The sequence below is a fragment of the Larus michahellis genome, chromosome 7 (assembly GCF_964199755.1).
Source record: "Larus michahellis chromosome 7, bLarMic1.1, whole genome shotgun sequence".
Lineage (NCBI taxonomy): Eukaryota > Metazoa > Chordata > Aves > Charadriiformes > Laridae > Larus > Larus michahellis.
In genome coordinates, this window is record NC_133902.1 from 4,401,862 (window position 1) to 4,429,673 (window position 27,812).

The 27,812-nt window shown below is 63.0% G+C and overlaps 3 protein-coding genes across 7 annotated transcripts; 2 read left to right on the forward strand and 1 right to left on the reverse strand.

Moving 5' to 3' along the window:
• Positions 1–1,690: 1,690 nt before the first annotated feature.
• TLCD1 (TLC domain containing 1) lies at positions 1,691–3,744 on the reverse strand. Its single transcript, XM_074594592.1, has 4 exons — positions 3,534–3,744; positions 3,310–3,392; positions 2,922–3,004; positions 1,691–2,456 (listed from the first exon to the last, which is right to left on the reverse strand). Exons 1-4 carry the CDS (start codon positions 3,728–3,730, stop codon positions 2,061–2,063), a joined length of 759 nt encoding a protein of 252 aa, XP_074450693.1. The 5' UTR covers positions 3,731–3,744; the 3' UTR covers positions 1,691–2,060.
• NEK8 (NIMA related kinase 8) lies at positions 2,945–16,706 on the forward strand. Of its 4 annotated transcripts, none has more exons than XM_074594587.1 (15): positions 2,945–3,064; positions 5,497–5,702; positions 6,749–6,981; positions 7,737–7,868; positions 8,063–8,271; positions 8,679–8,758; positions 9,322–9,503; positions 9,740–9,890; positions 10,921–10,997; positions 12,190–12,307; positions 12,605–12,755; positions 12,987–13,150; positions 13,378–13,536; positions 13,711–13,869; positions 15,532–16,706. In XM_074594587.1, the coding sequence occupies exons 2-15, from the start codon at positions 5,567–5,569 to the stop codon at positions 15,558–15,560; spliced, it is 1,980 nt and encodes a 659-aa protein (XP_074450688.1). In that variant the 5' UTR covers positions 2,945–3,064; positions 5,497–5,566; the 3' UTR covers positions 15,561–16,706. The 4 variants fall into 4 exon arrangements, with proteins under 4 accessions (XP_074450688.1, XP_074450689.1, XP_074450690.1 ...); XM_074594588.1 differs by lacking the exon at positions 2,945–3,064 and adding an exon at positions 3,981–4,037; XM_074594589.1 differs by lacking the exon at positions 2,945–3,064 and adding an exon at positions 4,664–5,093.
• TRAF4 (TNF receptor associated factor 4) lies at positions 16,637–27,468 on the forward strand. Of its 2 annotated transcripts, none has more exons than XM_074594591.1 (7): positions 16,637–16,814; positions 23,892–23,943; positions 24,294–24,398; positions 24,491–24,652; positions 25,452–25,613; positions 25,687–25,842; positions 26,353–27,131. In XM_074594591.1, exons 1-7 carry the CDS (start codon positions 16,756–16,758, stop codon positions 26,983–26,985), a joined length of 1,329 nt encoding a protein of 442 aa, XP_074450692.1. In that variant the 5' UTR covers positions 16,637–16,755; the 3' UTR covers positions 26,986–27,131. The 2 variants fall into 2 exon arrangements, with proteins under 2 accessions (XP_074450692.1, XP_074450691.1); XM_074594590.1 differs by lacking the exon at positions 16,637–16,814 and adding an exon at positions 21,068–21,290 and having other exon boundaries at positions 26,353–27,468.
• The last annotated feature ends 344 nt before the right edge of the window (positions 27,469–27,812 follow it).

The following is a 27,812-nucleotide window of genomic DNA, read 5'->3' on the forward strand; positions in this document are numbered from 1 at the left end:
TGGGGAAGGGGATGAGCCGCTGCAGGCGGGGCTCTGTGTGCAGGTACGTGCCGCAGCGTGGAGGCTGGGGAGGGATTTCACATCAGCATGACTTGCAGTCTGCCCTGACCCTGCCTCAACTTAGCTCAGCAGCTGCTGCCTTCTGGCACTTCACTTCCCCACACTTACCTCTCGCTCAGGGGCTGGCAACCAGCCCGACCCACAGCTGCCCCATCCCAGCCAGCGCTGCTGGGAGATGCTCCAGCTGGAAGCCAGGGCAGGAGTTAGGCTCCTTGTTTTGGGAAGCTTTGTCATGCCTGACCCTTCCATGCTTCTGGAAGGGCTGTTGGAGCGTGGGCTGGTACCCCCGAGCCTGCGGCCTGCTGGGGCAGAGCCGTGTCTGCTCCATGCAGGCAAGAAGGGGAAAAGCATGGCGATCTGGGTGAGAAGAAACTAAGATTTGGGCTGATTGTGTGGGGTATTTGCAAATGGAGTCGGTGTACAGAGGCAACGGGGTTTAAGCCGTGGCTGGGAAGATGCGTAGCCCTCGAGATGTGCTGCTGAGGGTAAGGCTGTGCCCTGCCGGGACTGAGCTCCGCTTTGAGCGAGGACAGGGCGAGGCAGCGGGTTTGAAGCTGGCGCAGTTCCCTGCCCACGCAGCGTCCCGAGTATCACATCTCCGCTCTGGCTGCCAGGCTGTTCCCGGCACGCACCCCTTGCGCCCGTCACGGTGGCGGTGGTGTGTGCCGGGGAGCACTGGCAGGATCCCAGCTCCTTGGGGTGTTTCCCGGCTCTCTGGAGGGAGGGAGGGAGGGAGGGAGATCTCCCCCCACCGCTTCCACTTAATCACCAGTTTATTTCAACTGCAGCGCCTGTCTCTGCCTGAGCTGGGCTGGCGGTAGGGTTGGTAGGATGGATCCTGCCCCGGAGCAGGGGCTGGGCAGGAGTCCCTCTAAACCCCACTGCTCTCTGCCAGTCTGGTATGATCCCGGAGCAGGATTTGCCTTCCCAATGCTCTGGTGCTCTGCAGGACCGGCTGGGCCGGTTCTAGCCCCGCTCCCCCGGGGGGAACTGAACCCCCCTCTCTCCTCCCACCTCTCTGGGGGGGGCTGCTGGGGGCAGCTTGGTCCTGCCGCTGCAGGAGAGGGTCCAGCACTTTCGCAGGGGGCTGGAGCTGCGCTGTGCCGGTGGAGGTCGCTCCGGGGGGGATGCGAACATGCAGCAGTCTTCCGGGAAAAGCCCGTGGCCTCAAACGGTTTTCCCATGCCAGCTCCACTTCACATGGCTGCCGGGTGAGTCACGCAGCCCTGCCAGCCACCTCGCCGCCAGGCCGGAGACAGGCAGGTCAGGGACTGAAGCAAGGCTCCATACCTCTCCTGGCTCCCTTCCCCTGCTCCCTGCACAGCCCTGGGTCTCTGGAAGAGCCGATGAGTGAGGAGGAAGGAGCAGAGCGCGAGCCATCCGTGGGGAGGGACAGGGTCTGGCTATTCAAGGCTCAGCATGATGCAGCTGGGCTGGTAGGACCCAGCAGGCTTGAGGGCATCCCCAGAGGGTCCCTAGAAATAGCAAGTGGCAGAAATGTGCCCTCTCTCCCTGAGGACCGCCAGCCCTTTGCCGGGAATGGCGGCACAGCCTTTCCCATGCCCCTGTTCCCCTCACCATCCTCCCCCCAACTCTGCTCTGCCCCACAGGAAAGCCAGCCCAGGCGTGCTGCGGCAGCAGTAAACAGACCGATTTTAATGCACATAACACCCAACATCACCACGGGAGGGACTCGTCCCTTTCCCTTGCAACCCTCTCAGGCCATCAGCTGCGAAACGCAACCACCCCTGGCCCTCCAGCTGCCTGCGCGGAAGCCGGCTTGGGCTGCTTCTCCATCGGCCATGCCCCTGGCTTCGGCGGTGTCCCCGCGGCTTGGCGAGGCTGTCGGGCTGGTCCAGCAGGGAAGTGCTTTTAGGCAGCAGAGCGGGTGAAGGCAGGCCCCGGGGCCAGGGAGCAAGCCCTAAGGCACATCAGAGCAGGTTTGGAGAGCCCAAGACCTCCAGGAGCCGGAGCCCGGGTCCCCCCTCGGCACGCACGTCTCAGTCTATCAGAAACTTCTCACCATCCACGTCTCTCCCCGCAGAGCCCTTGCGCAGAGAGGGGAAGAAATCAGAGCGGAGGAGGCGGGAGAAGTACATGAGGATCATGGCGTCGAGCAGCAGGAGGTTGGCAGTGAGGAAGGCACCCTGGCCCTGCACCTCCACGTAGCGGAGGAAGTACCAGGTGAGGTAAGACTGAGGCGCCAGGCGGAAGACGAAGTACATCACCAGGTTGACGTACTTGTTGGCCTCGTAGAGCGCCGGGGAAGGCACATTGCTCATCTTCAGCAGCATGCGGACGGTGAGGAAGATGTTGCTCACCTCCACCAGCAGCAGCAGCATCGCCGCCACCAGGAAACGACCCGTGATGATGAGCGAGACGAAGGCAGAGATGGCCTGGGAGTGGTGGAGACACAGCAAGGGTCAGCTCTCCTTGCCATGGGAAAGGCGAGTCCTTCCCCGTCAAGGTTTGGGCGTACGCAGCGCTGTTCCCCCCCCACCCAGAGATCCCAGCAGCCCCCCCAGGCACCTGGGCCAAGGGAAAACCAGTCCGGAGAGCCAGTTCCCCCGGGTCCAGTCACATCTCCCTTCGTGGGGAGCTGGGACCAGCCTCTGGCTCTTCCCTTGCCTGGCGTGGCAGCCTGCCTGGCTCCTGGTGCTTGGAGCCGACGCTGGCAGACGTCCTGCCCCCCCGGGCGCCCTCATCTTGTTGATGCTCAACCTACCTGGCAGCCAGGGCGAGGCAGAGGGAAGGGCTCTGGCTTGCCCCGCCGTAGCACGCGAAACCTGCATGGGCTGAGCCCCAGGGTGCGTGGTAGCCCCCCCTGTGCTGGCCCCTTGCCTCCCCAGGGCCCTACTCACCATGGTGTGGTGCACCAGGTACTCCCAGGATGAGCGGGACTGGTGGTTGAAGATGATGTCAAGGCTGTCGTGGATGAAGTAGCCTGCGGGACGAGGGGAGAGTGTTGAGGTGGGGTCCAGCTTGTGCACCGTCACCCGCTGAGGTAAGGTGGTGGGGGGGGGCAGGGTGGCGTGACTGTGCTCTAGGTGTCAGAAACGCCTCCCCCCTGGCTGAGCATGGGGAGAGGGCTGAGCCCCGGGGGGCTCGCAGCCTGCAGGCTCCACGCTTGTTTGTGATTAAGGCAGGAGGCACGGGGAGTCTCCAGGCGTTCATCCCGGGTGAGGCTGAGGAGGGAGCGGGCAGAACCCATGGAGGTGGCCGCAGCCATCGCCCTGCCTGGCTCCTTACCTGAAGAGAAGCAGACCAGCAGGTGCCCTGAGACGCTGTAGCCGTCCTGGATGTCGGAGAGCAGCTCCGGGGAGTGCCAGAGGCTGGGGGGAGAGGAGAGGAGAGGCGGGAAGGGGGGTCAGCCTGGGACAGGGGACACGGGGACCACCAGTGCCGCCTCCCCAGGGAAGAGGAGCCCCCGCTCTGCACCGTGCCCCTGCCCGCCTCCCCCCCGGCCCCGGTACCTGAAGAGGGCCCATAGCCCAGCCAGCACAGAGTGTGCGAAAGAGACCAGGAGGTTCCGCCAACGCCAGACGCGGCTGGGGCGGCTCCGCACGGCGTCGGGCCGGGGCAGGGCCAGCGCGGCTCGTCGCAGCCCCCCGAAGATCGCCACGCTGCCGCCCACCAGCGCCGCCGAGGCCGTCCGCCAGCCCGGGCCCATCGCGGCCAGCTCCGGCCGACCGGGGCCGAGGGGCGGGGGCTATGGTGACCACGCCTCTTTACTGACCACGCCCCCTTATCGGACCACGCCTCTCCTTTGGACTGCCCAGTCCTTAACCACGCCCCCTCCCCGGGCCACGCCTCCCTATTGGACATGGACCCTCCCTAGCCACGCCTCCTCTCTGACCACGCCTCCGTGGTACACGCCTCCATCTGACCACGCCCCCCCGTCGGCTTGCGGGGCCCCGCACATCTGCCCCAGCGCTGCACAGCTGGCCTGGGCCCCGCACATCTGTCCGGGCCACCGTGTGCGTGTGCCGGGCACCGCGTGGCTGCCCGCCCCGGGGGGTGGTGGGAGTGGGGAGGGGGGGGTGTTGTAGCGCCGGGGGTGGCGGGAAAACCGCTGTTCCCGGGAAAAAAATTGGCGCCAAACTGGCGGGGGCACCCGCAAACAGCCCCCGCGAAGACATGGCGGGGGTCCCCGGGAATGTTGGGGGCTCCTCCGCAATATTGGGCGGGGTGAGGGCGGCGCTGTGGGCACCGCGACACGGGTGCGTGCGGGTTCCTGCGTGTGGGGGTGTCCTGCCCCATCGCTGCCCCCCACCGCCCCAGTGCAGGACACTGGGCGCTGGCTGGCGGGGGGGGGGGGGTGGTCCCTACCCGCCCCCGTCGGTGAGTCGGTGTCGCTAGATGGCAGCATGGCCACGTGGCATGGCCTTGGTGGCACTGCCACCGCCGTCCCTGTCCCCCGCGCCGCGACAGGGGCAGCCAGCCCTGGGTGTAGGGCACGGCCCCCCCTTTCCACGCCACCATGGCCGGCCCCAGCGGGGCTGCTGGTGGTCCTGGGGGGGTCTATAGCGGGGCTGGGGGGGGCAAGAAGGGGATCCGGCTCCCTTGTCCCTGTCCGTTCAGCAGCACAGCCACCCCGGGATGGGTGCTCCCCCAGACTCGGGGCTATGGGGCAGGAGGCTGCTGCGGGCGCCGCCGCTTTCTGGCCGTGCGGGTTGTCCTGCGGGGACCCCCCAGCCGGCGCGGGGGGGCAGGCTCGGGGCATCCCAAACCCCTCTCCCGCGGTGTTGCCACAGGCGTCCCGGCTCCCCGTGGCACCGGGGGGCCCACTCAAGCGGGGGGGCTCATCCAGGCCGCCTCGGGGTGCCATTACCCTCTCTCCCGCCGCGCCCCGCGCAGGCCCTACACACATGGCGGGGGGGCGGAACGGGCGCGGCCCGCGGTGTTTCGTCCGCCCGCGGCCGCCGTAGCGGCTCCCGGAAGTGTCTCCATGGAGACGGGAGGAGCCCAGGCCCGGCCGGGGCAGTGATGGAGAAATACGAGCGGATCCGGGTGGTGGGGAGAGGGGCCTTCGGGTGAGGGCGGCGCCGGGGGGGCACCGGGCGGGGGGAAAGGGGGTCTCCATGCCTTTTTAGGGTGGCAACGCGTGGGAATGGGGGGTGCCGGGCCTATGGCACCACGGGGTGGGGTGGGGGACCGCAGGCCGGGTTACCATGGCAACAAGGTGCACGGGCCCTGTCGCCATGGTAACGTGGGGGTCAGCCGGCATGTGGCACCCTGGTGGGGGGGGAGGATAGGCCCTGGCTGTTGCCATGGCGATGGGGTGACACGGTACTGGGTGTGTGACACCCGGCGGGGGGGGAATTGCAGGCACTGTTACTATGGCAACGGGGGGGACAGGGGCCATGTGTCACCCCAGGATGGTGGCCAGGCCCTTCCCACACCCCCCCCCGCTGAGGCCCTGTCCCCGTCCTGCAGCATCGTGCACCTGTGCCTGCGCAAGGCCGACCAGAAGCTGGTGATCCTGAAGCAGATCCCGGTGGAGCAGATGAGCAAGGACGAGCGGCTGGCAGCACAGAACGAGTGCCAGGTCCTCAAGCTGCTCAGCCACCCCAACGTCATCGAGTACTACGAGAACTTCCTGGAGGACAAGGCACTCATGATAGCCATGGAGTATGCCCCAGGTGGGCCCCGGTCTCCCCCAGCCCCTGTGGCTGGTTTCTTGGCAGGTCCGGGGGATGCCAAGCCCTCAGCTCGCCTTGGGTCAGGCTGCTGTGGCCCCGTGTTTTGCTCTTTAGTAAAGATCCTGTGCTTTGGACCCCTAGAGAATCCAAACACATCTCTCTTGAACAGATATTTTTGCAGAAAAGCATCTGGGGGTCCTGGTGGACACCAAGTTGACCATGAGCCACATGACTGAGCATTGGCATAGGTTGCCCAGAGAGGCTGTGGAGATATCCTTGGAGATACTCAAAAGATTGGTCATAGTCCTGGGCAACCTGCTATTGGTGGCCCTGCTTGAGCAGGGCGTTGGACCAGAGGACCTCCCAAGGTGCCTTCCAAGCTCAACCATTCTGTAATTCTGTGGTTGCATGCCTTATGCCTTCTAATCATATCCAAAACAAAGAGATTTCTAACACCCCTGATAAATGCGCTACCATCTGCCCTTGGCTGAGGTTTCACATACGTTTCCCTGTGTCAGCTCTCGGACACGCTGTTGGTCCCACAGCTCTGTGTGGGAAGGTGTGATTTCTAACGAAATTTGCTGTGAAGTTTAAGATTAAATCAACATTTGCAGGAAGGTTTGTTAAAAGTTGTACGGGAGCCCTGAATCTGGACCTCCCCTTCTTGATAGGGGCCTCTCCGTGCCACGTGGCCTCTCGGACTGCAAGAATTCTCTTTTGCAGAACAGGCTTATCTTGTTCTGCCATCGAGGTTTATGTTCTCCTCCAAGAGCTGTAATTTTAGCGTTTCTTTTCCTGCTGCCTTTGACAATATGTCAACAATAACTTCTCTCTCGCTGTTTCTTCGTCCCACCAACTGTGCTGCCATTGTTCTCCGCAACATCTCGGGAGCGTTGGAGAACGCACTGCGTGTCCCACCAGGATGTGCTTTTTCCCATGCGCTTGGCTTGTTAAGATGCCATGGCTAAATCCCCTGGGCTTTTACGCTGGGTTTGCGCTGCCCTGTGCAGCCACCCTTGCCGATAGCTCTTTGTTGTTCTTTGCAGGGGGTACGCTAGCGGAGTTTATTCATAAGCGCTGTAACTCCTTGCTGGATGAGGACACCATCCTGCACTTCTTCGTGCAGATCCTCCTGGCTCTTCACCACGTGCACACCAAGCAGATCCTGCACCGCGACCTGAAGACTCAGAACATCCTCTTGGACAAACATCGCATGATTGTCAAGATCGGAGACTTTGGCATCTCCAAAATCTTGAGCAGCAAGAGTAAAGCCTACACGGTGGGTGGCCTGGCTTTGCAGGGGAGCTACTTACCACCATGGCAGCAGGCTGGAAACTCGGGACTTGGCTCACAGTAGTCTCTTGGAAGCTGCTGTAGGCAGCGAGGTTGGATATAGCATGCTTGCAGCAGGCCACATCCACGTGCCACAGTGCTGCTTTGCTTCTTGAAGTTTATACAGGCTGATTGTCTTCACGCCCAAGTTTGTTGCAGCTCTGTGGGCTGCAAAAACGTGAGAAAGATGTGCCTGCCCATGCCTGGGAGAGCCTAGGTGTCTGGACCCACTGGTGAGGGTAGATAGAGTTCCTCCCACTGTCACAGTGGGAGGGGTGATGTTTGCAGGATCGTCTGACACGTACTTGGCAACTGAATTCCTGCCCGTGCCCCGCCGTTCTGCCTTGTCTTAATCTCCTCTCTCTGCTTGAGACTTGGGTATCATTCGCCACCTGGTCTAATCTGACTAGACGTTTATATCACGCTCGTTGCTCTGGGCTCTGATTCTCTCAAGTGGATAGGAGCAAAATTAGAGGTGATCTCTGTATGTGGAAGGGAGGTCACCAGAAAAGCAAATCTGCGTGTTTTTTACTGAGATTGTCAGGCAGATGTTGACACCAGAGAACAAAAGCTCAGCTCTGCTAAGCTTTGGTTGGTGGTGCTCTAGCCAGCCTGCGCACTGGGCTCTAAATTGAGCCTTTCTCTTTCCACCTCGCTGCCCCAGTTTCACAGCATCACGGTAAATTTCTTTGTCTCTTCTAGGTTGTGGGAACTCCGTGCTACATCTCCCCAGAGCTCTGTGAAGGGAAGCCTTACAACCAGAAGAGTGATATCTGGGCTTTGGGCTGCGTGCTGTACGAACTCGCCAGCCTCAAGAGGGCTTTCGAAGCTGCGGTAAGAGGGAGAGGGTTTACATGTAGCACAGGGAGCCGTGGCCTCTTACAGAGGTGAAAATGTATGCTTGGATCACTCTTCTCACTGAGCCTGGAGGTGTGAAGGCAGAGGGCAGTGCTGAGAACTTCTCGCTCCTTGGCCTCACCTCTGACTGCCCAGCCACTGTATGTCTCTCTCTCTCGTTCTCTCTCCAGAATCTTCCTGCCTTAGTATTGAAGATCATGAGCGGGACGTTTGCCCCAATATCGGATAGATACAGCCCCGACCTGCGCCAGCTCATCCTCAGCATGCTGAACCTGGATCCTTCCAAGCGGCCCCAGCTGAATGAGATCATGGCCCAGGCCATCTGCATTCGGCCCCTTCTGAACCTCTACACCGATGTAGGCAGTGTCAAAATGAGAAGGCAAGTGATTCTGCCACCTAAGTGTCCCTTGGGAGGAGCTGCCACAGCCCACAACGTGTCTGACCGGCTGACTGGCTCTGTTAGGAGCTCTGAAGAGAGCGTCGTCCCCATGCAGCTCTCCTGCGTTACCCAATGTGCAGCTGCTGCGGGCCGAGCCTGGCCCAGTGGCTCGGGGCCACGGCAGGTGTGGGCTTGTCATTACAGTAACAGCGAATAGAGTTGTGAGCTCAGGGGGAAGCAAACTAATGCCAACTCCCCTCTCTCAGGTGGTTTAAAGCACCTACCGAGGCAATTCTGTGAGCTATTCAGCCATGGCTTATGCTGTAGCTCTGCCCAGACTGTGATTGAGGGCTCTGCAGGACCTCTGGGGTCGAGCTGACATTAAGGACTGAATTTTGTTTTGGCAGGCCTGAAAAGCCCTTGGCTCCAGTGCCGACAGTGACCCATAGCCGGACGGGGGGACGAGTGAGCAGTGCCAGGCCCAGGGGTGAGTCCTGGCACGGTGTGTTCAACACAGCTCCATTTGGAAGGACCCTTTCCCTTGGATGTCAGGGGATCAGAGAGGCACCCGAGCTTCTGGAGAGAGGAAGTTAAGAGACTTCAACTTCCTTGAGCCCTGGAGGAGCCCATGGGCACCTTGGCTCTGGGGACCAAGCAGCGCTCTTTCTCCAGCTGCCTCTTCTAGGTTTTTGAACCCTTGAATCAAGTCTCTGCTGTTCCCAGCAAAGGCTGAGAACCAGCTGGGGGTGCTGAGGGGGGATGTGGCAGCGCTGGGCAGTGCAGCTGGCACTGGTAACAATTAGCTAGATCTGTTGTGGTGCCACTTCCCCCAATTCTGGGATAAAATACAAAGAGCTGTTCCCATGTGCTTCTCTCAGCCCTGGCTGGGAGCTCCCCAGCAGCCCCTTGCCAGCCTTGGACCGGTGCTGGTCTGGCTCTGCTGGCTGGCAGGCAGCTCTGCTGGCACCCAGACTGGGTGGCTGCTGTCATTTCTCCTCCTGTGGGAAGAGAGTCAAAGCTCTGTGTTCACAATTTCTCTTTGACCCACAGGTGTTCGAGGTGGTTCAGCCAGGACAGGAATCCCTCCTCCGCTGTCGTCCATCTACACCTGGGGGAGCGGGATCACCACCCCCCTGCGCCTGCCCATGCTTAACACCGAAGTGGTGCAGGTCTCTGCTGGCAGGACGCAGAAGGCTGGGGTCACCAAATCGGGGCGGCTCATCATGTGGGAGGTGAGTGATGAGGCAACTGGGGCAGGTAGTGGCCGTGAAAGGCTCAGATATGAGATTTCTGAGGAGGAGATATTTCTGCTCAGTGCGTAGGCCCTGGTGCTGCGTCGCCCAGGACCACGGTCCAGTCCAGCGTGCGGGTAACACTCCTCAGCCTGTGGGAAGGGGCGCATCTGAGTTCTCCAACCCAGCTCTTGCTGCACAGAGGTGCAGCAGCTGACGTGGCTTCTCTCCGCCAGGCTCCTCCGATGGGTGCTGCGGGAGGCCCTTCTCTCCCAGGAGCCACCGAGCAGCTCCAGCCTCAGTTTGTGTCTCGCTTTCTGGAGGGCCAGTCTGGCGTGACCATCAAGCACGTGTCCTGCGGTGATCTCTTCACAGCCTGCCTCACAGGTGAGCTGCTGCCTCCTGCCTTCGCTCGGCTGAGTCCCAGACGCCTCTGCATGGCAGCTGGCCTGCAAATGCAGCATGACTGCCTGGGGAGCCTGCTCAGAGAGGAACCCGAGAGATGCACTGAGCTGGCGTGACACAAAGGCCTCTGTGGCCTCTCACGTAACATCGGGTGGGGGTCAGAAATGGCAGGCATGGTCCTCTTATGATGCCACACTGGTCAGCTTGGTCCCAGAGGTCTGTGTGGTGTGGGGAGGGCCACAGATCACCCCTGTTTGTTGTCCTGGCTGCACTGGTCACCTGAAGCCACAACTGGCCTGTACAGTGGGGACTGCAGTGTGAGGAGTGTCTGGGAAGTTCAGGGTTTCTCTGTCACATACTCTGTGACTGTGACACAGACACCAGCAGTGACCAGCGGTGACTGGCGTTGCAGTGAGGAGTCAGCATGAGCTCCTGCGTGGCCGGTTGTCCTCAGCTGCAGGAAGGCAGGGTCTGAAGCCCCCTTAGAGTGGGTCAGGAGGCGTTTTGGCTGGGAGTGGAGCATGCGCACCAGCCCGAGGCCGTGTTTGTGGAGCAAAGTCCTCCCAGTGGTCCTCTGGGAGCCGAGCCCTGTTTGAACTTCTGCTGGGGATCAGGGCAGCAAATGACAGATATGCAACTGGCAAACTTTGTAGGCATGTGTTTTTCCTACCTCTCCATGGCGTTTCCTGCCACCCCTGTGCTGGGCGGCTGCTCAGTGAGTGCCTCCGTGTATTTTAACACCTCGACAGACCGTGGAGTTAGCAGCTCCTGCGCACACAGCTGCAATAATGTTATCTCAGCGCTCTCCTATCATCTGCTGTTCCTTTGGTGAGTTGTCACCGTGCATTGAAGCTGCCGCTCTCTGGAAGCTCGCTGAAGGCCTCTAGCCCCCCCCAGCAAGTTATGAGTCAGAGTGGGTCCAAGCAGAGCCGCTGTCCTGGGAGCCACGGGCTGTGCGTGCCTTGCAGGGCCTCACGTGTGCCAGTAACATGACTTCTTTCTGCTTTTCCAGACAGGGGGATAATCATGACTTTCGGCAGCGGCAGCAATGGCTGTTTGGGGCACGGAAACTTCACGGACGTAAGCCAGGTTTGTCGTGAGGGTGCTGGGCGCCTTGTTCCCCCAAGGTAGAGGATGGATCGTGCCTTCTGCACCATGTGAGAAGGCTCATCCTAGCTCCAGGGATATGCATCCCAGGCGTGCTCCGGCATCCGACGCCCTCCCCCTCCTCCCCCTGTCACTGCGGGTTTTAAAAAACCCAACCTGCCTCTCTCTTTCTCTCTTCCCCCCCCTACACAATGATCCCTTTGAGCGTGGGGGAAGTCAAGAGCTGCCTTGTGGTTGCTGTTGGCAGGCACCCAGCTTGGAGGCTGCCTCCAATCACACACCTGCCTGCTTCACTCTTGGCCTGCAGCTGCCAGGGTTCACTGAGAAAAGTTATTTTTCAAAAGAGCCAGTATTTAAAGAAGAGCTGTGCGTTTCCGATTGGCTCGGAGCACTGGGGCTGAGGGCCCAGTCGCTCCCTTCCAGCTTCTTCCTTGCCTGCCCTCGGATGTGGCAGCAGCCGATGGCTTCCAGCCGAGCCTGGGGACTGGTTGCCATTTGTCACTGTGGTCAGCTTGCTCCTTCATTCCTGCTCGGTCCGGAGCTGAGCTGCTCGGTGCTTATTGCCTGGGGGGGAGGTGGGGGGAGACCAATTGGGAGCAGCAGCCAGGTCTCAACAAATGGTGCTTTTCATTGAAGAAGATAATGAGAATGAGACTCGCTATGGCGGGGTGTCAGATCTAACAGCAGGTCACAGCAGGGGCTGGGCGAAATGTGGAGATCCCGGTCCCTCCACACCCTAACGAATATGTAGCCGATAGCTCGCAGCTCCTCTGCACAAGAGCCTTTCAGCCAACGCATCCTGCACCAAGCCCCTGCCTGCTCAGAGCGTGCGTTAACAGCCCCTGGCACTCCCCACATGGGCAGGGGGGCGAATCCCAACCCTTCGGCTGAACCTATTCCCTCTCCAAACCGTTGTGCTGGCTGCTTTCTCGCTTTCTTCCGCCCCAGAGATGTTTGCATTATCTTCTGTGCTATGTGCACGTAGTCTCTAAACCCTTTGAAGACTGTTTGGAACAAAAAAAAAAAAAAAAAGATATTCTCTGGTGTTTGTGTTGGATGAAAACTGGGATGCTGCCAGCGTTGTGTTGAGACTGGGGGGCCCGGGTGGGAGGGATGGGAGCAGCCGGGCAGGGTGGGAGGTCTCGGCTGACGGCTGCTGCTCTTCCCCTGCCAGCCCAAGATCGTGGAGGCCCTGCTGGGCTACGAGATGGTGCAGGTGGCCTGTGGCGCGTCTCACGTCCTGGCGGTTTCCAATGAACGGGAAGTGTTTGCCTGGGGCAGGGGGGATAATGGTAAGAGATGTCTGCTTTGCAAAACAGAGGGCTTGTGCTTTCCATTGCCTGTTCCCACTCCCCTCGCTGGCCCCGCTTGCCCACAGTCCTCTCCAGATGTGCCAGGCTAGGTGGGTGTGGAAGAGTTGCAGCTGCTTCACCGCATACCAGGGCCCCCCTGCTTTGGGTTTCGCTGCCTTCTATGGCAATAGGTCCCAGGCTGGGCTCTTGCGGCAGCTATGTTGATGCTATTGCTAATGGGGTTTGCTCAGTTTGTGTGTTGCCATCAGTTGTGTCCTGCTTTGTTCCTCCTGCCAGGTCGGCTTGGGCTGGGTACCCTGGAGTGCCACAACTCCCCCCAGCAGGTCACAGTCCCGCTGGAGCATGAGGCTCGGAGGGTCATCTGCGGCATCGATTCCTCCATGGTCCTCACAGTGAAGAACCAGATTCTTGCTTGCGGGAGCAACAGGTAAAGGGGTGAGGGTCTGTGCTCCGGAGCTTGCCTACAGCCTCCTGGGACTGTCCATGTGTGTCCAGCCCAGGAAGAGGGAGCAAGGGGCTCTAGAAGACATCTCTGTGTGATCCTGCTCCCCAGCATCTTGCTGCCGGTGGTGCGGTTATGCTAGGGCAGGCTTTGTCTCTGCGGGATCTGTGCCAGGCTGCATTTGTCCAGCGCTGAACTGTGCTTTTCTCTGTGCAGGTGTAACAAGCTGGGCCTAGATCGGATCAGCTCAGCAGAAGAGCCTTCCCCAGAGGACCAGGTGGAAGAAGCCACCGTGTTCACCTGTGCCCAGTCAGCCCCCTTGAACCATGAGCCAATTGTGTGTGCTGACATCGGTACAGCACACTCGGCTGCAGTCACAGGTGAGGAGTGTGTGTCCAAATCCCTGAGGGGGGACCTGCGTTTTCACTGTCCTCCTCCTGGCTCCATTTCCCATGGGCAGAGGCTTCAGAGAGGCTTATGAGGCACCCTGCTCCCCGTGTTGGAGCTCTGTGGAGCAGGAGGTTCGGCATGGTAGACAGCGAAGAGCTTCAGGGGCTTCAGTGCATCATCTGTTGTTGCATTAGTTGTTTCTCTTGTCTCTTCTCAGCTTCTGGTCAGTGTTACACCTTTGGGAGCAACCAGCACGGGCAGCTGGGCACCAACTCCTGCCGCAACAGCCGCGTACCCCACCTGGTTGTGGGGCTCCAGGCGATGAAGGTCACCGTGGTGGCTTGTGGGGATGCCTTCACCGTGGCCATCGGAGCAGGTGAGGCTGAAGCCCCTGTATCCTGGTCTGCAGCACACCCTGGCTTTCCTCTGCCTACAGTCCATGCTGTGGCCAAGGCAAGCCTTGGAGATAGCCCAGGGCAGTACTGGGGAGATGGGAGGCTGGTTTGCTGGTGAGCTCTGTGTGCAGCAAGGGGTATATATCCTCCTGCAGACGGCGAGGTGTGCACGTGGGGGAAAGGAGCCAGGGGACGCCTGGGCAGGAAGGACGAGGAAACAGGAGCCCCAAGGCCAGTGCAGCTGGAGGAGACGCATCCATACCTGGTGACCTCCGTAGCCTGCTGCCACGGGAACACGCTGCTGGCAGTAAAGCGTGAGTAGAGGCTTTGTTACTCTTATTTCTGTCATGAGGGCCCAGCCAGACACAACGCCTTGTGACCGGAGCTGTACCAAGTCACCCTGGCACATAAGCTCTGTGTTATTCTACTCTCTCTCGAGCTGTAGATGAACAGAAATAACTCAAAACCCATAAAAATTCCCTTTCTGCTATGCAGCACTGTGAAACTGCCACTTCCACTGGGCTGTGAGAGCAGAGGGACAGCAGAAATGGTCTTGTGCACTCCCAGACAAGTGGAGTGGCCAAGCTGTGGGCGGTGGGGAGCTGGTATGCGGGCAGTCCACCGAGTATCCTAAAAGAGCAGCTTTCTAATTGGTGCTGCTGAAATAGAAGCTGAGATTTGAGGCGTCATTTTGGCTGCTGGCTTTCCATTGTGGTTTGGAAAAGATAGCGATGGTTTTGTGGTTCTTCTCTGCTTGGGCCAAAGGCGGCATCGTTGCATGGTTAAAACGTGCCCATGGGGTGACCTGCCCTTCCGTTGCCTGGATGTATGATGGGAGCCTGGCCCAGACTGCTGGAGGGGCCTTTCTTCCTCCTCTGCCGGGCTGATTATGGCCTCAGCGCTGGGCTGAGGGATTCCAGTCCCAGCCCACTTCAAGGAGGCTAATTACACCCCGGAGGGGAGGAGGCCCGGCTGACTGCCCCAGCGCAGCGAAATCAGCCGTGGCTCCCGTTCCTCCCCTGTGAGCGCCGAGCTCTCACGTGATGCGCGCTGCCATGTGAAGGGGAGAGGGAATGGCTGAGTCCCCGGGCTTGGGAACAAGTAGGGCATTTGTCACGGGAGTAAAAGGGTTTTGTTTCTGCAGGAAGGCTGCAGGCTGCTCTCCCCTTCCGCTGCCGGAGTCACCCCGCGCTCCGTGGCAGCTGGTTTCTGGGCTCCCACCTGCAGCAGTGTAAGAGCAGAGACTGAGTGCGTAGCCCCCACTGTAGCCCCACTGCTGTCCCTCTGCACTGCCCAGTCCAAAACCTCAACTCGCCGGTACCGGGAGTACAAACTCGGCAGCAGTGGCGTCGGGGCAGCAGCCTCGCCTGCTCCAGCGTTCCTCAGTAACCGGAGCGCATCCAGAGCTCTGTAAAAAGCTGAGATCTGATTTTGGGCTTTCACACAGCTCGGTTTGCCTAGAAACTTCTCCAAAGAGAACACAAGAGCCGGTGACACGTTTGATGTCATTGCAGCTGTCAGCTCTGGCTGTGATCTGGCCCGGAGAGGGTGCTGGCACAGGCGAGCGGTGCTTCACCTTTTGGGGCAGCAGTTCTCCACCGCTCTGCGGTTTCCTCCCGTGCAGCCAACGCTGGTTTTGACTGGCTTGGGCTTCTGCCCACTTTATCGTGAGGCTGCTGCTGCGCCCTTCTCTCAACCTCACTGCAAACACAGGAATAACTGGGAGAAGCCAGGTGTGCTGGAGAGGAGGAGGAGGGCACGAGCGTCAAAAGATTGCATTTCCTCCTGCTTGGGCTCTGTGTGCTGGGCATTGCCTCTTCCCGAGGCCTTGCAGATGCTTCCTAGGGTAGCAGGACAGGTATTGCGGTGCCCATCTGTCCCGTATCTGGCCTGTGTGGGGCAGGGCATTCCTCACTGTAGCTTCATCGAAATGGTGGCTTCCAGCTTATTCTTGGTCCTTGCCCTTTGTGTTTCAGCTGCCGTGGAAGAGTCACCTGCCCAGTGAGTTTGAGTTGAGAGGGGCCATATCCAGCCTCGTCGTGCAGATGTGGAAGCACCTCTGGCTGCCTGGCATGCCTGTCCTCTCGCTGCTGCCCGCTGCGGCCTGGCTCGGACCCGCGTCCGCGAACACGGGAGCTCCTCCGCTGCGGTCTGGAAACAGGGAGCTCCTAACGATGGTTCCCACGGAACCGGAGCCGGTCTCACTTACCGAATCAACGCGGGTCGCTGTGAACCTCCAGTGCCCGAGAGCTGCTGCCGTGGGGCAGACGTCCCCGGAGCTCGGGGGTCTGTGTTCAGGGGGTCACGCTGGGGCTCTGCCCCTCCCCGCTAGAAGTGCCTGTGTGGAAGGGTGAGGAGCACAGAGGTTGTTTTCCTCCGTGGAAACTGTCTCTGGTTACAAAGCCCAGGCTGACAGCTCGGTGTCTGAGAGAGCTGTCAGCCTTTGCACAGCAGCGTCTGGAGTTAGGGCCCCAGGCGTTATGCTGGGTGACTAAGTGCAAACCTCTTTTCTAATTAGAGAAGTCTGTCCTTTCCCACCACCACCCCCCCCCCTTAAAACGTTTCGCCCGTTTGTTGAGCTCTTCATCACGCTTTTGAGGGTCCTGGCCTGCACGGCTGGCTGAACCCGGCACGAGCAGCATCCCCGTGCGGCGCAGCCCGGCTCGCTCTCCCGAAATGCTGCCTGGCGCTTTCCAATTACAGCCTCCCCTGGCCCCCGGAGCTCATCGGAGGATCCTCCAGCTGACGTTTGTCCTCAGGCCCCTAAATCCTGTTGCTGACCAGCTCACTGGCTCCCAGCTGAGCTAGTGGAAGGCAGCAAAACACAGCCAGTGATTGTCACTAATTGAAGTTTTTTAACCCAGATCTCTCCAGGGAGATGATGAGTTTTCACCAGGGATCCTTTCTGCAGGCGGGAGGGGGCATATCACCATGTCACAGGCAGGAGTTATGGTTTTTATCTCCAGAAGGGTCGTTTCCTTTCCTTTTTTTCTCCTCCTCTTTTCTTTTTTTAACTTACATCTGCCCTGGGCCATTTTTTGATGAGCTTCTGTCTCTGATCTGTCTGACATTGCAAATGCTCTTGCCTTTCACATCCATCTTTGTGCTGTTGCCAATCTGTTGTGTATAAAGTCAGTGCTTTCATAAGCTGGCTGAGATGAAATCTCTCTAATTATTTTTGTGATTCTTTCCTGTTTTCAATGAGGGAAACCTCGACGGGCTCTGGTAGAAGCCGACTGATCCCTCTGTCATGTGAAAGGTAATGAATTTCTGCAGGTCTCATGCTCTTTCCTCCCTCGCCTCCCGGGCTCCGGCTGGGGAAGGGAGCAGGTCCCGTCCAGCCGGGAGAGGCGGGTGCAGCCCTGACTGCAGACGCGGCCTCCCTCTTTGGCTCCTGGCGGGGTGGGTGCATGGGTTTTTCCCTGCCGTTTTTGTTTCTTGTGGAGCTGCCTTTGCAGGCGGTTACACCCTGCTATCCCAGGAAGCCGACTTGCATTCAAAGGCTCTGCCAGTCCCTTGGCACTGGCTTTGTGCTGCAGGTTACAGGGACGGCTCCGGCAGCCCGGTCTTGGTGGAGGGGAAGGTGTTCTCCTCTCCCAGAACAACCTGGGCACCAGAATAATTGCAGGGCTGGGTTAAATTGCCTCGAAGCCCCTCTGGGCCGCTGCCTCTCCTCCCTGCGCTGAGCTGGCAGCACCAGCTCCCGCAGCACCAGATTTCCCTTGGCGGTGTCGTGCTCGGCTTTCGGGGCTCCCCTCACTCTACAGCCCATAAGAAGGGGCTGGTTTTCCTGCTACAGCCTCGCCAGGGCCGAGGGGCAGCTCGGGACAGGCAGGACAGAGGGCTCTGCCACCCTTCACCTTGTCAATGGTGGCACCAAAAACGCCACCGCTCCAAGGGCCACGTGCAGCCCCAAGAGCTGGGCTCCCCCTTCTCCAGCTGGGCTGCCAAATCCAGGGGTGAGCCCGCTGGCATTGGGTGGGTTGTTTTATGGCTTCATGATGCCTTTGCACGGCAGCGCTGGGGCTGGAGGCGTCGCAAGCTCAGGTTATTGGGACCCTTCGCGCCGGGCAGGGGGAACCAGTATGGACCAGCGTGCTTTGTGCTGGGTTGGGGGCTCGTGGCGAGGGCTGGAGAGCCCTCGGGATTTTGCAGCCTGTGCGCTCGGTGCAGGATTTCAGCTGTGAAGCCCAGCGAAGATGATTTGAATAATTTAATACCGGGCTGTGACCAAGCCTGGCGAAAGGGTAAAGGAAACAAAGAGGCCCCCAGCCCCGAGCAACAATAGCTCTTGAAACGACAAGCCGAGGCATGTCCGCGCTGCCGGAGGCAGAAAGCAGCCCGGGCAAATAGGCCAGTTGCATTCCTCACGTCTGCTGCTTTGTTTCCCTGCAGAAGCTCCCGGTGAAAACTGCAGGTCTCAGGGCTTCTCCCTTTATCCTGGTTTTGTTCCCGCGTCCCGCCGAGGCGGTGGTGGATGAGCCGCATCGCCGTGGCTCTTCCTGCTAAGGAAGGGAGCGGGCAGGGGAGGCGATGCGGGGACGAGGCTGCCTGCTCTTGTGCATCGCAACGGGTGCGGGTCCCCTCTGGTCATTGTCACCCAGGGAAAGCCCATCCGTGTTCCCGTGCTCCATAACGTCCTGCTGAGCTGGGACCACCGCTGTCAGCAGGAAACAGCCCAAACCGCCTGCTGATGCCGGAGCTGTTTTGATTTGATTCCGGCACCTCTGTCGTGGTCGTATCCCCGTTCCCACGAGGCTTGGCAGAAGGTGCGGCTGCCGTCCGTCTGTCCAGCCGCCCCGCTGCCCTTACCCCCCCCGCCTTCCCTGGCCACGAGTCCCCAGAAGCAGGGAGAAGACTCTCCCCGCTCCTTTCCCCGGGGCGAAACACTCCACCTTCACTTCTTTAGAAGCCGGAGTGCTGGTTTTCTCTCCCTCCGGTTTAAACACGAGGCAGACGGATAGAGCAGGGGCGCAGGGCAGGGAGAGGCTGGGGGGAGAAGGCAGGAGGCCTCCCCGAGCCCAGATGGATTCAAGGACTGACCTGTCATGGGGGGGACGGGGAACATATCGCCTGTACAAAGGGAATTGCCCTGCCCGGAGGTTGTGCGTCGCCTTTGTGTGAGACAAACGCCTGGCTGTGATGTTGAGTGCGAGGAGGGTGTTAGGGAGAAGGGGAAAAGGAGGGGATCTTTGTTTGCAGGGTCTGACACCTCCCAGCCGTCCTGCCGGCACTGCCAGCGCCTTCTGATGGCTTTGTCAGCTCCTGGCTAATTAGCGGAGGTGCTCTTTAGTGAGGGTTAGGGAAGAAAAATTTTTAAAACATCAAAGAGAAGCAGTAAATAGTGATAAAACTCGGCTGTTTCGTTCCTGTCATTGGAGACGCAGGCTTTCTGAGCTGCCAGGAGTGCTGCGTCCTATGCCTTCTGCGGGGGAGCCCTGGGGAGTCCCCCCCGGCCCCCCGGGACAATGACACACGGGGCCGAGGGCTCGTCCTTTTGGCTGGAACCCGGTCCCGTAGCGGTGTCCAGGGACGGTTTTTAGACAGGGCCGGGTCACAGCGTGTCGGGGCGGGTGTCTGGGGCAGCGCCTTTCTCCTGTTGGGAGGGGAGCCTGGCTCCGGGGCGTTGCGGTGACTTAGTGGCAGAACCAGATGGACAGCGGGGCTGAATATAGATCCTGCCCTGGGGGGGGGTGGGTCACAGCTCTGAGCAAACCGAGCCAAGAGCATCGCCACCCCAGGCTGTCACCCCCACGGCAGCCCGGAGGTGCACCCCGCTGCTCTCTGAACGTTGCCCACCGTCGTTTGTTTTCACGCGTTGGGTTTCCAGGTTCTCTGGGAGCTGGTTAAAGTTTAGCTCGCTGCTCTCCCCCCATCCGAGCAGGCTGACGGCTAAGTCGCATCCCTCGGAAAAGACCCCCGCGGTGGCTGTTCATGCTCGACATACTCCGGTACAAGCTTCCCCGCTATTTGGGTGTCAGGAGCTGTTTGCGGCTCAGGCTGTGGCAGGGTAACCTGTTATCCCTCAGGGTAACCCCCGAAATCAGCCACCCGTCCCCTTGTTGGCGGCTCCGGCAGCGAGAGCGGGCAGGCTGCCCGCCTTTCTCCCCCCCCGCCCCCGGGCTGCTGGAGGATTTTATTTTAAGCAGAGCCTCTCGGGGAGAAGAGTAACGTGAGCTCCTTGAGTGACAAGTGATAGAGCTTGACTTGCTTAGCGTGTCCCCCAGGAATCCCTCTCCTCTGCCATTTGCTAATTGAAAACTGCTAACATTTGGGTCTGGAGCAACTGCCGCCCTTAATGGGAAGCTGGCTGGAGCGCGCGTTGGTGGGACTAACACATGCTCGCAGCCTGTCATCTGCTCCTCTCCATCTCTAGGGAAAGGGGCAAATACTCCCATATGCTGCTCCGGTTTCTGAAAGAGTGAAGTGGGGGCTGGAGCCAGACAGGATTTTTTTTTTTTTTCTTTTATTCTCCCTTTTCCAAGCCCCTGCTCAGAGGTTAGAGACTGCGGGCCGGAGGGATGCTCTTGCCTTGCAGCCCTGGGGTGCGAGCTCAGAGCAAGACGAAGCCATGGGAGTGTGCAGTCCCCCTTGTCCCTGCGCCATATGGGGGGGGGTCAGGGCAGACCCTCCATGTCCTGCTGCCTCGTTTCCCAGCCCAGACCCTGCCGTGGGTGCCGGCTGGGACATGGGGCACTGTCTGCAGGAGGAGAGGGCGGGAGCCGTCCCCCCCAGCGGCTGTGTGCGGGAGTGTGGTACCCCCGGGACACCCCGCTGCCGAGGAGGGGACACGGGGTCAGCGAGGACAGCATGGTGTGTGCCCCCACCCGGGGGCCAGAGCCCGGCCCTGGGCCAGGGGAGGCTGTGGCCGGGCAAGGGGGGCTCTGCAGGTTGTGCACAAGCTCCTGGGGTGGCTGTGTCTGATGCGATGCTCCCCAAACCCCCGGGGGGGCTTTACCCGCTGTGGTGGGTCCTAAACCCCCCCGGAGGGGCTGTGCCCACTGCAGTGGGTCTCAAACCCCCCCCGGCTGGCTGTGCCCGATGTGATGCTCCCCAAACCCTCAGGGGGGCTATCCCTGGTGCGGTGGATCCCAAAACCCCCCGGGGTGGCTTTCCCCAGTACGGTGGGTCCCAAACCCCCCCCCGAGGGGCTGTGCCCGCTGCAGTGGGTCCCAAAACCCCCCGAGGTGGCTGTCCCCAGTACGGTGGGTCCCAAACTCCCCCCGGGTGGCTGTGCCCGGTGTGATGCTCCCCAGACCCCCCGGGGTGGCTGTCCCCCGTACGGGGGGGTCCCAAACCCTCCAGGGTGCCTGTCCCCGGTGCGGTGGGTCCCAACCCCCGCCGAGCGTGCCTTGCCCGAGGCGCTGCCCCCCGAGCCCCGGGGGTGTCGGGGCCGCTCCATCCCGGTGGCGGCGGGGCGGGGAGGCGGAGCCGGGAGGGAGGCGGTGCCGGTGCCCGGCCCCCGGCCCCGGCCCCGGGCGCGGGGCGGTGTCAGGCCGGTTCCACCGCCCCGTCCGGCCCCCGGGCGGAGCCGGGCGAGGGAGCGCGGCGGAGGCGAGCGGGGAGCGGCGGAGGCGAGCGAGGGCGGCGGGATGCCGGGCTACGACTACAAGCTGCTGGAGCGGCCGCGGCGGCGGGTGCTGTGCCCGCTCTGCGGGAAGCCCATGCGGGAGCCCGTCCGCGTCTCCACCTGCGGCCACCGCTTCTGCGACACCTGCCTGCAGGAGTTCCTCAGGTGAGCCCCGACGGGACGCCACGGCCGCCCCGACATGGCGTCATGTCGCGCACCCCTTCCCCCGCCCCCCCCCGAGAGTCACCCCCCGATCCGGGGGTCCGCACACCGGGGGGCAGTAGGTGATTCTTCTCCCCCGACCCTCCCACCCCGTCGGACCCGGGTGCCCCGGGGAGGGCTGCGGGGTGCCCGGGGGTGCGGGGAGCCCCGGGCCGGGGAGGGGGCGCGCCCGGGGCCGTGACAGCCGCACCGCGGGGTGCAGCGGCCCGTGGCCCCTCTCGGTGAGGAGGAGGAGGAGGAGGAGGAAGAGGAGGGCCGGCTGGAGCCCGGAGCGGCGAGTTTCGAGCGTTTACAAAGATTTGTGCTTAACCCCTTCCTGCCCCGGCCCCGCCGGAGGAAGAGACCGGGGAGGGGGGGAAGGGGGGTCCGGCCACCCCCGTGCCCACGGGTGAGCGCGACCCGGCCGTGGGTGCTCGCTGGGAGCGAGGGGACGGGGCCCTTTCCGCCCCCCCGCGGTTTGGCAGCCCCGGCCCAGGTACCGGTAGCCAACCGGGGCTGCCAAACCGGGGCTGTTTTTTTGACCACCGGGGCTGTTTTTTGACCACCGGGGCTGATTTTTGGCCACCCTGCCCGGTGCGGGGACGAAGGTTCCGCAGCAGCACGGCGAGGGGGTGTCCGTGCCCTCCCCCGGGGCGGGTGTGCGGCGGTGCCAGGCGTCACCCCGGGCCCCGGTTTCCGCCACCGCCTCCGGCTGCGCCTCGCCCCGCCGAGGAGACCTTTGCCCGGGCCGGGGGGCCCCGCGGGCACGGTCGCCACTGGCTGGTTTCTACGAAACCGGGCGTTCCCCGGGGCCGGTGCCAGGCAGCGCCTCCGCTCCCCTCCCGCACCCGCCCCGCGGGCACCCCCGGCTCTACCGGGGCGGCCGGACACCGGGGTCCCCCGCACCGAGACACCCCCCCCCGGCGACGTTTGCAGCGGATCAGGTTTGTGGATCTCCTGGGCTGAGCCCTCCAGCCCCGCTGGGGGCGGGGGGGTGGTGGTGTGTGTGTGCCAGGGGGTCCCCTGCCCCGTCACCTCGCTGCGCCCCGACACGCCGCGAAGGTCAGAGGCAAGGACGGTCCCCCCCCGGGCGCTGCCTCAGCACATTCCCTGCCCGGCCGAGCGTGAGGAATGGGGAGGCTTTGTCGGGGATTAGGCGCTGGCTTCGGGTCACCCTCCCGCTTCCCCCTGCCAGCTCCGGCACCCCGACACCGCGCGCGGGGTGCAGGCAGGGCCCGCGGCCCCTGGAAAGGCGGCAGGGTGATGCCAGCCCTGGGACGATGCCAGCCGTGGGGCAACGGCAGCCATGGGCTCCCCGGAAAGGGCTGGGTGCCCGGCCCCGTCCGCGAGCAGCTTATCTCAGTGGGTACCCGGTGACTCCCATGGAAACACCCGGATTGGGCACATGGCAGGGCTGGATGTGGCCGTGCCCCGTGGGGCTGGCACCCCGCAGCACTGGGGTGGTTTTTCCTGGGGGTCCCTTGGCACGCCGTCACAGGGCTGGTGGCCGCAGGGGGTGTCGCTGTGCCGTGCCCGGCCATCCCAGGCCAGCACGTGCCGGGTGGCACTGCTGGCTCCGTCGCGCCGTCTCGCATCCCTTTGGCAGCCCCGGTGGAGGCTGCGCCGGCGCCTGCCAAAGGGCGCGCGGTGATTAGAAGTGCAGGGGCTGCGCGCGGGCAGGGTGACCTGGCGGCCTCGTCTGGAGCCACCTTGGGGACGCCAGAGCCCTGGGGTCCCTGCTGTGTGTCCCTGTGGGCAGCACCCATGGCCTCCCACCCCAATGTGCATCAGGGGTGGCGTATGGGGTGCCACCCGTGTCTGTCCCCGGGCACGGTGTCGTGGGGGCTGGAGTGATGGTGGCTCCTGGCCAGCCACGTCACAGCTCTATCCTCATCCCTCCAGAGGTCAGGGTTTAATGGGACCATTCCCAGCCTGGGGACGGCTCTCGAGTAGAGCACCCCATCCTGGGGGCCCAGCAGGATGGGGACCCCTCTGGGATGGCTGCCTGTCCCCTGTCCCGGCTCACCGCGGTGGCTGGTGGGGCCATTTCCTGTGGAGCGGGAGCCCCGGGGGCTGTGCATCCGGGCTGCACATCTGGCGCCCAGCTGTTGTCCCCCCCCACCCCCGCTTGGGCCCCAGCACCTGGGGCTGTGGGTGCCTGTGTCCCCTGCCGGCACCGCTCCCAGCCAGCTGCCAGCACCCTGCCTTAATCCTGGGGGGGCCGGGGTGGGCGAGGGGGCTGCCGGGGCTCCAGATGGTGCCACGCTCACGGCGGCTGGCCCAGGCCCCCAGGGACCGCGGCCGCCGTACCCGGCTCGGGCGGGGGGGGCTGCCCCGGGGGTTGTCTGGCGGGGGCATTTCCCAGCTCAGACAGATGGAGCGGGATTAGGGCTGCGGCTCCCCGAGGGCCGCGGCTGGATTTGGTGCGGGGCGAGCGCTTGGCGGCAGAGGGGCAGCACCGATGTCCTCTGGCGGGATGGCGGGGGACCCCGTGGGACATCATGGCACCGGTGACTCTGCATCCCCCAGCCCTGCGTGATCCTGACCCCTCTCTGTGTCTTGCAGTGAAGGCGTTTTCAAGTGCCCGGAGGACCAGCTGCCCCTGGACTATGCCAAGGTGAGCCTGGCACGTGGACGGGGTACTCCCGCTCCAAGGGGACGTCCCCGTCACCTGTGTCCCCCACCAAGGGGCTGTCCCCGGGCTCCGCACACCCGCCTGGCACAGCCGCGCCGGCCTGGCACGGGCGCCCGCACGGAAGCAAGAGCCCTTTGTGCCGTGGGGCCGGGGAACGGAAACCCACCCCCAACAAAGGACGCTTGTTCGTGTGCCGGTGCGGGGGATCCGGCCCCCGGGCAGCGTGCCTGCGGCCGCCGGCCAGCCTGCTGGGCTTGGGGTTGGGGGGGGGGGTCCCCGTGCCCCCCTGCGACCCGGTGCGGGATGCTGATCCTCCGGTGCCGCTTCCCCAGATCTACCCCGACCCGGAGCTGGAGGCGCAGGTGCTGAGCCTGGCCATCCGCTGCATCCACAGCGAGGAGGGCTGCCGCTGGACCGGGCTCATCAAGCACCTCCAGGTAGGGTCCGGCAGGATGGTGTGGTGTTGGGGAGGGGCCAAGGGTGCACCCCACGGCTGCCCCCTCACCCTCTCTATGCCCCCCTCCCCCAGGCCCATCTGGGCACCTGCGGCTTCAACGTCATCCCCTGCCCCAACCGGTGCAGCGCCAAGCTGAGCCGCCGCGACCTGCCCGAGCACGTCCAGCACGGCTGCCCCAAGCGCCGGGTCAAGTGCGAGTTCTGCGCCAGTGACTTCACCGGGGAGGCCTTCGAGGTAGGCAACCGGAGCCGGGGGGAGCCACCATGCCAGCGTTCATGGCCGTGGTGGGGACACTGCGGGGGGCACAGCTGGCAGGGGTGTGATGGGGGACGTGGGCTGGCTGCGGGCATCATGGGGGGTGTAGCCAGGCTGGGGGTGCAACGTGGGGACCTAGATGGGCTGCAGGGCACCGTGGGGACACAGCCTGGCCATGGGGACAACCTGGATGGGGGACACAGCCTGGCCATGGGCACAAAGCCTGGATGGGGGACACCATGGGGACACAGCTTGGCCATGGGAACAGGGCCTGGATAGGGGACACTATGGGGACACAACCTGGTCGTGGGACAGAGCCCAGATGGGGGACACCTTCAGGGGCACAGCCTGGCCATAGGAACAGGGCCTGGATGGAGGACACCATGGGGGACACAGCTTGGCAATGGGAACAGCTTGGATGGAGGATACCGTGAGGGGCACAGCCTGGCCATGGGGACAGAGGCTGGATGGGGGACACCACGGGGGACAGAGGCTGGATGGGGGACACGTTGGGTGACACAGCCTGGCCGTGGGCACAAAGCCTGGATGGGGGACACCATGGGGGGACACAGCCTGGCCATGGGGACAGCTTGGGTGGGGGACACCATGGGGGACACAGCCTAGCCGTGGGGACAGCGCATGACACTATGGGGGGGAGCCCAACCTGGGGAGAGAGCCTGGATGGTGGACACTATGGGGGGGCACCGCATGGTCCCATCCCTGGCAGGGCTGGCCCGTGTGGGCAGCCGGAGGGTGACGATGCTGCCGCGGTCCCCAGGGCCACCAGGGCACGTGTCCCCAGGAGAGCGTGTACTGCGAGAACAAGTGCGGGGCCCGCATGATGCGGCGCCTGCTGTCCCAGCACGCCCTGGCCGAGTGCCCCAAGCGCACCCAGCCCTGCACCTACTGCGCCAAGGAGTTCGTCTTCGACACCATCCAGGTGAGACGGGGCCCACGGGGACTCTCGTCCCACCGGCTCCCGGCCCCATCTGACGGCCGCTCTCCGTCCCCAGAACCACCAGTACCAGTGTCCCCGGTACCCCGTGCCCTGCCCCAACCAGTGCGGGACGCCCAGCATCGCCCGGGAGGACGTGCCCACCCATCTCAAGGAGAGCTGCAACACGGCCATGCTGCTGTGTCCCTTCAAGGAAGCCGGCTGCAAGCACCGGGTGAGTGCGTCCCCATCCCTGTGCCAGTGTCCCCATCCTCCCCTGGCATCCTTGTGCCATCCCCACCATGGCATGCCTGTGCCCCGCAGCATCCCCACACCTCTGCCCTGACATCTGACCCATCCCCGGTGGTGCCCCTGTTCTCTGTCCCATCCATGTAGCGCCGTGGTGTCCCCGTCCTTGTCCTGCCTCACCCCCGTGTGGCTTTGCCACCCAAGTGTCCCCATGCCATCTCGACCAGGTGTCCATGTGTCCCCATGCCATCTCGACCAGGTGTCCCGCTGTCCCCATGGCATCCCTGCGTCCTCATGCCATCCTCATCCAGGTGTCCTCATGCCATCTCATCCAGGCCTCCCTGTGTCCCCAGGGCATCCCCGTGCCATCCTGCTCCGGTACCCCCATGCCCCAACGCCATCTCCGTGACATCCCCGTGGCGTCTTTCTCCTGTCCTGTCCCACCCTGTGTCCCCACGCTGTCCTGTGCTGGCTGACGGTGCCGTTGTCCCCGCAGTGCCCCAAGCTGGCCATGGGCCGGCACCTGGAGGAGAGCACCAAGGCGCACCTGGGCATGGTGTGCGCCCTGGTGAGCCGGCAGCGGCAGGAGATCCTGGAGCTGCGGCGGGACGTGGAGGAGCTGTCGGTGAGCAGCGACGGGACCCTCATCTGGAAGATCGCCGACTACGCCCGCAAGCTGCAGGAGGCCAAAGCCCGCAGCAACTACGAGTTCTTCAGCCCCCCTTTCTACACCCACAAGTACGGCTACAAGCTCCAGGTCTCGGCTTTCCTCAACGGGAACGGGAGCGGGGAGAGCAGCCACCTCTCCGTCTACATCCGCGTGCTGCCGGGCGAGTACGACAACCTGCTGGAGTGGCCCTTCTCCTACCGCGTCACCTTCTCCTTGCTGGACCAGAGCGACCCTTCGCTCTCCAAGCCCCAGCACATCACCGAGACCTTCCACCCCGATCCCAACTGGAAAAACTTCCAGAAGCCGGGAGTCTCCCGCAGCTCCCTGGACGAGAGCACCCTGGGCTTCGGCTACCCCAAGTTCATCTCCCACGAGGACATCAAGAAGCGGAACTACGTGCGGGACAACGCCATCTTCATCAAAGCCTCCGTGGAGATCCCGCAGAAGATCCTGGCCTGAGCCCCGCTGTCCCGGGGACGGGGCTGGGGGGGGACAGGACGTGAACCGGGCACCCGCCCCGGGGGGACGCCCCACATGGTGCTGAGCCCCTGCCCGCAGCCGGTGGCCCTGCTCTGGGGACGCCGCGGCGGCCACAGCCGGCGGCTCTCAGGTAGGCAGGGGCTGGGGCTGCTCCCCCCCGTCCCCCCCCCACCCCCCGGGGCCGGGACCGGGACCCCCTGCAGCCCCTTCTCAGGTGCCTGGGGGTGCCGGGGGGCTGGGCCCCCCAAGCCCCTCACCGAGGAGGGGCCGGCAGCCCCCGCCATCCTCGCTAGGGACCCCAGAGCCATATTTTGTAAGCTGGTGCCCCCCCCCCGCCCCCGCCGGGAGCACGGTTGTTATTTATTACCCCGGGCCGGGGCCCGCTGCCCCCTCCCCGCCTCTTCTTTTGGTTTTTGGTTTTTTTTGGTTGTTTTTTTTTTTCAATAAACTTTTCTTGTATTTATTACGGCCGCCTGAACCTCCTTCCTTCCCCCACCCCCGGCCGGGGACGGGATGGGGGGGACCCCCTGTCCCCAGCACCTCGGGGGGGGCTGGGGGGGGGGCGTGGAGGGGGGGGTAATCCCTGACCCACATCCCGCAGCAGACGGGCTCAGATGGAGACGGTTAATTCGGTAATCGCCGGTGTCGGGGAGGGGGTGGGGGGGGTGTCACCAGCCCTGGGGTGCTGTTGTCCTGCAGCATCCAACCCCCCCCCCGCCCCCCGGCCCCTCGTTAGCTCTGGGGTAATTAGAGCCCCGGGGGGAGGCAGGGCTGCGGAGCAGACAAGGCAATGGCGGGGGACAGTG

Excerpts from the sequence above, each read along its gene's own strand:
- NEK8 (XM_074594589.1), top strand. The coding sequence starts at position 5,047 with ATGGAGAAATACGAGCGGATCCGGGTGGTGGGGAGAGGGGCCTTCGG. Across the intron at positions 5,094-5,496 it reads GTGGGGAGAGGGGCCTTCGG|CATCGTGCACCTGTGCCTGC; the intron begins GTGAGGGCGGCG and ends CCCGTCCTGCAG. Across the intron at positions 6,982-7,736 it reads GCAAGAGTAAAGCCTACACG|GTTGTGGGAACTCCGTGCTA; the intron begins GTGGGTGGCCTG and ends TGTCTCTTCTAG.
- TLCD1 (XM_074594592.1), bottom strand. The coding sequence starts at position 3,730 with ATGGGCCCGGGCTGGCGGACGGCCTCGGCGGCGCTGGTGGGCGGCAGC. Across the intron at positions 3,393-3,533 it reads GGGCTATGGGCCCTCTTCAG|CCTCTGGCACTCCCCGGAGC; the intron begins GTACCGGGGCCG and ends CTCTCCCCCCAG. Across the intron at positions 2,457-2,921 it reads ACCTGGTGCACCACACCATG|GCCATCTCTGCCTTCGTCTC; the intron begins GTGAGTAGGGCC and ends CACCACTCCCAG.
- TRAF4 (XM_074594590.1), top strand. The coding sequence starts at position 21,148 with ATGCCGGGCTACGACTACAAGCTGCTGGAGCGGCCGCGGCGGCGGGTG. Across the intron at positions 21,291-23,891 it reads TGCCTGCAGGAGTTCCTCAG|TGAAGGCGTTTTCAAGTGCC; the intron begins GTGAGCCCCGAC and ends TGTGTCTTGCAG. Across the intron at positions 24,653-25,451 it reads TCACCGGGGAGGCCTTCGAG|GGCCACCAGGGCACGTGTCC; the intron begins GTAGGCAACCGG and ends CGCGGTCCCCAG.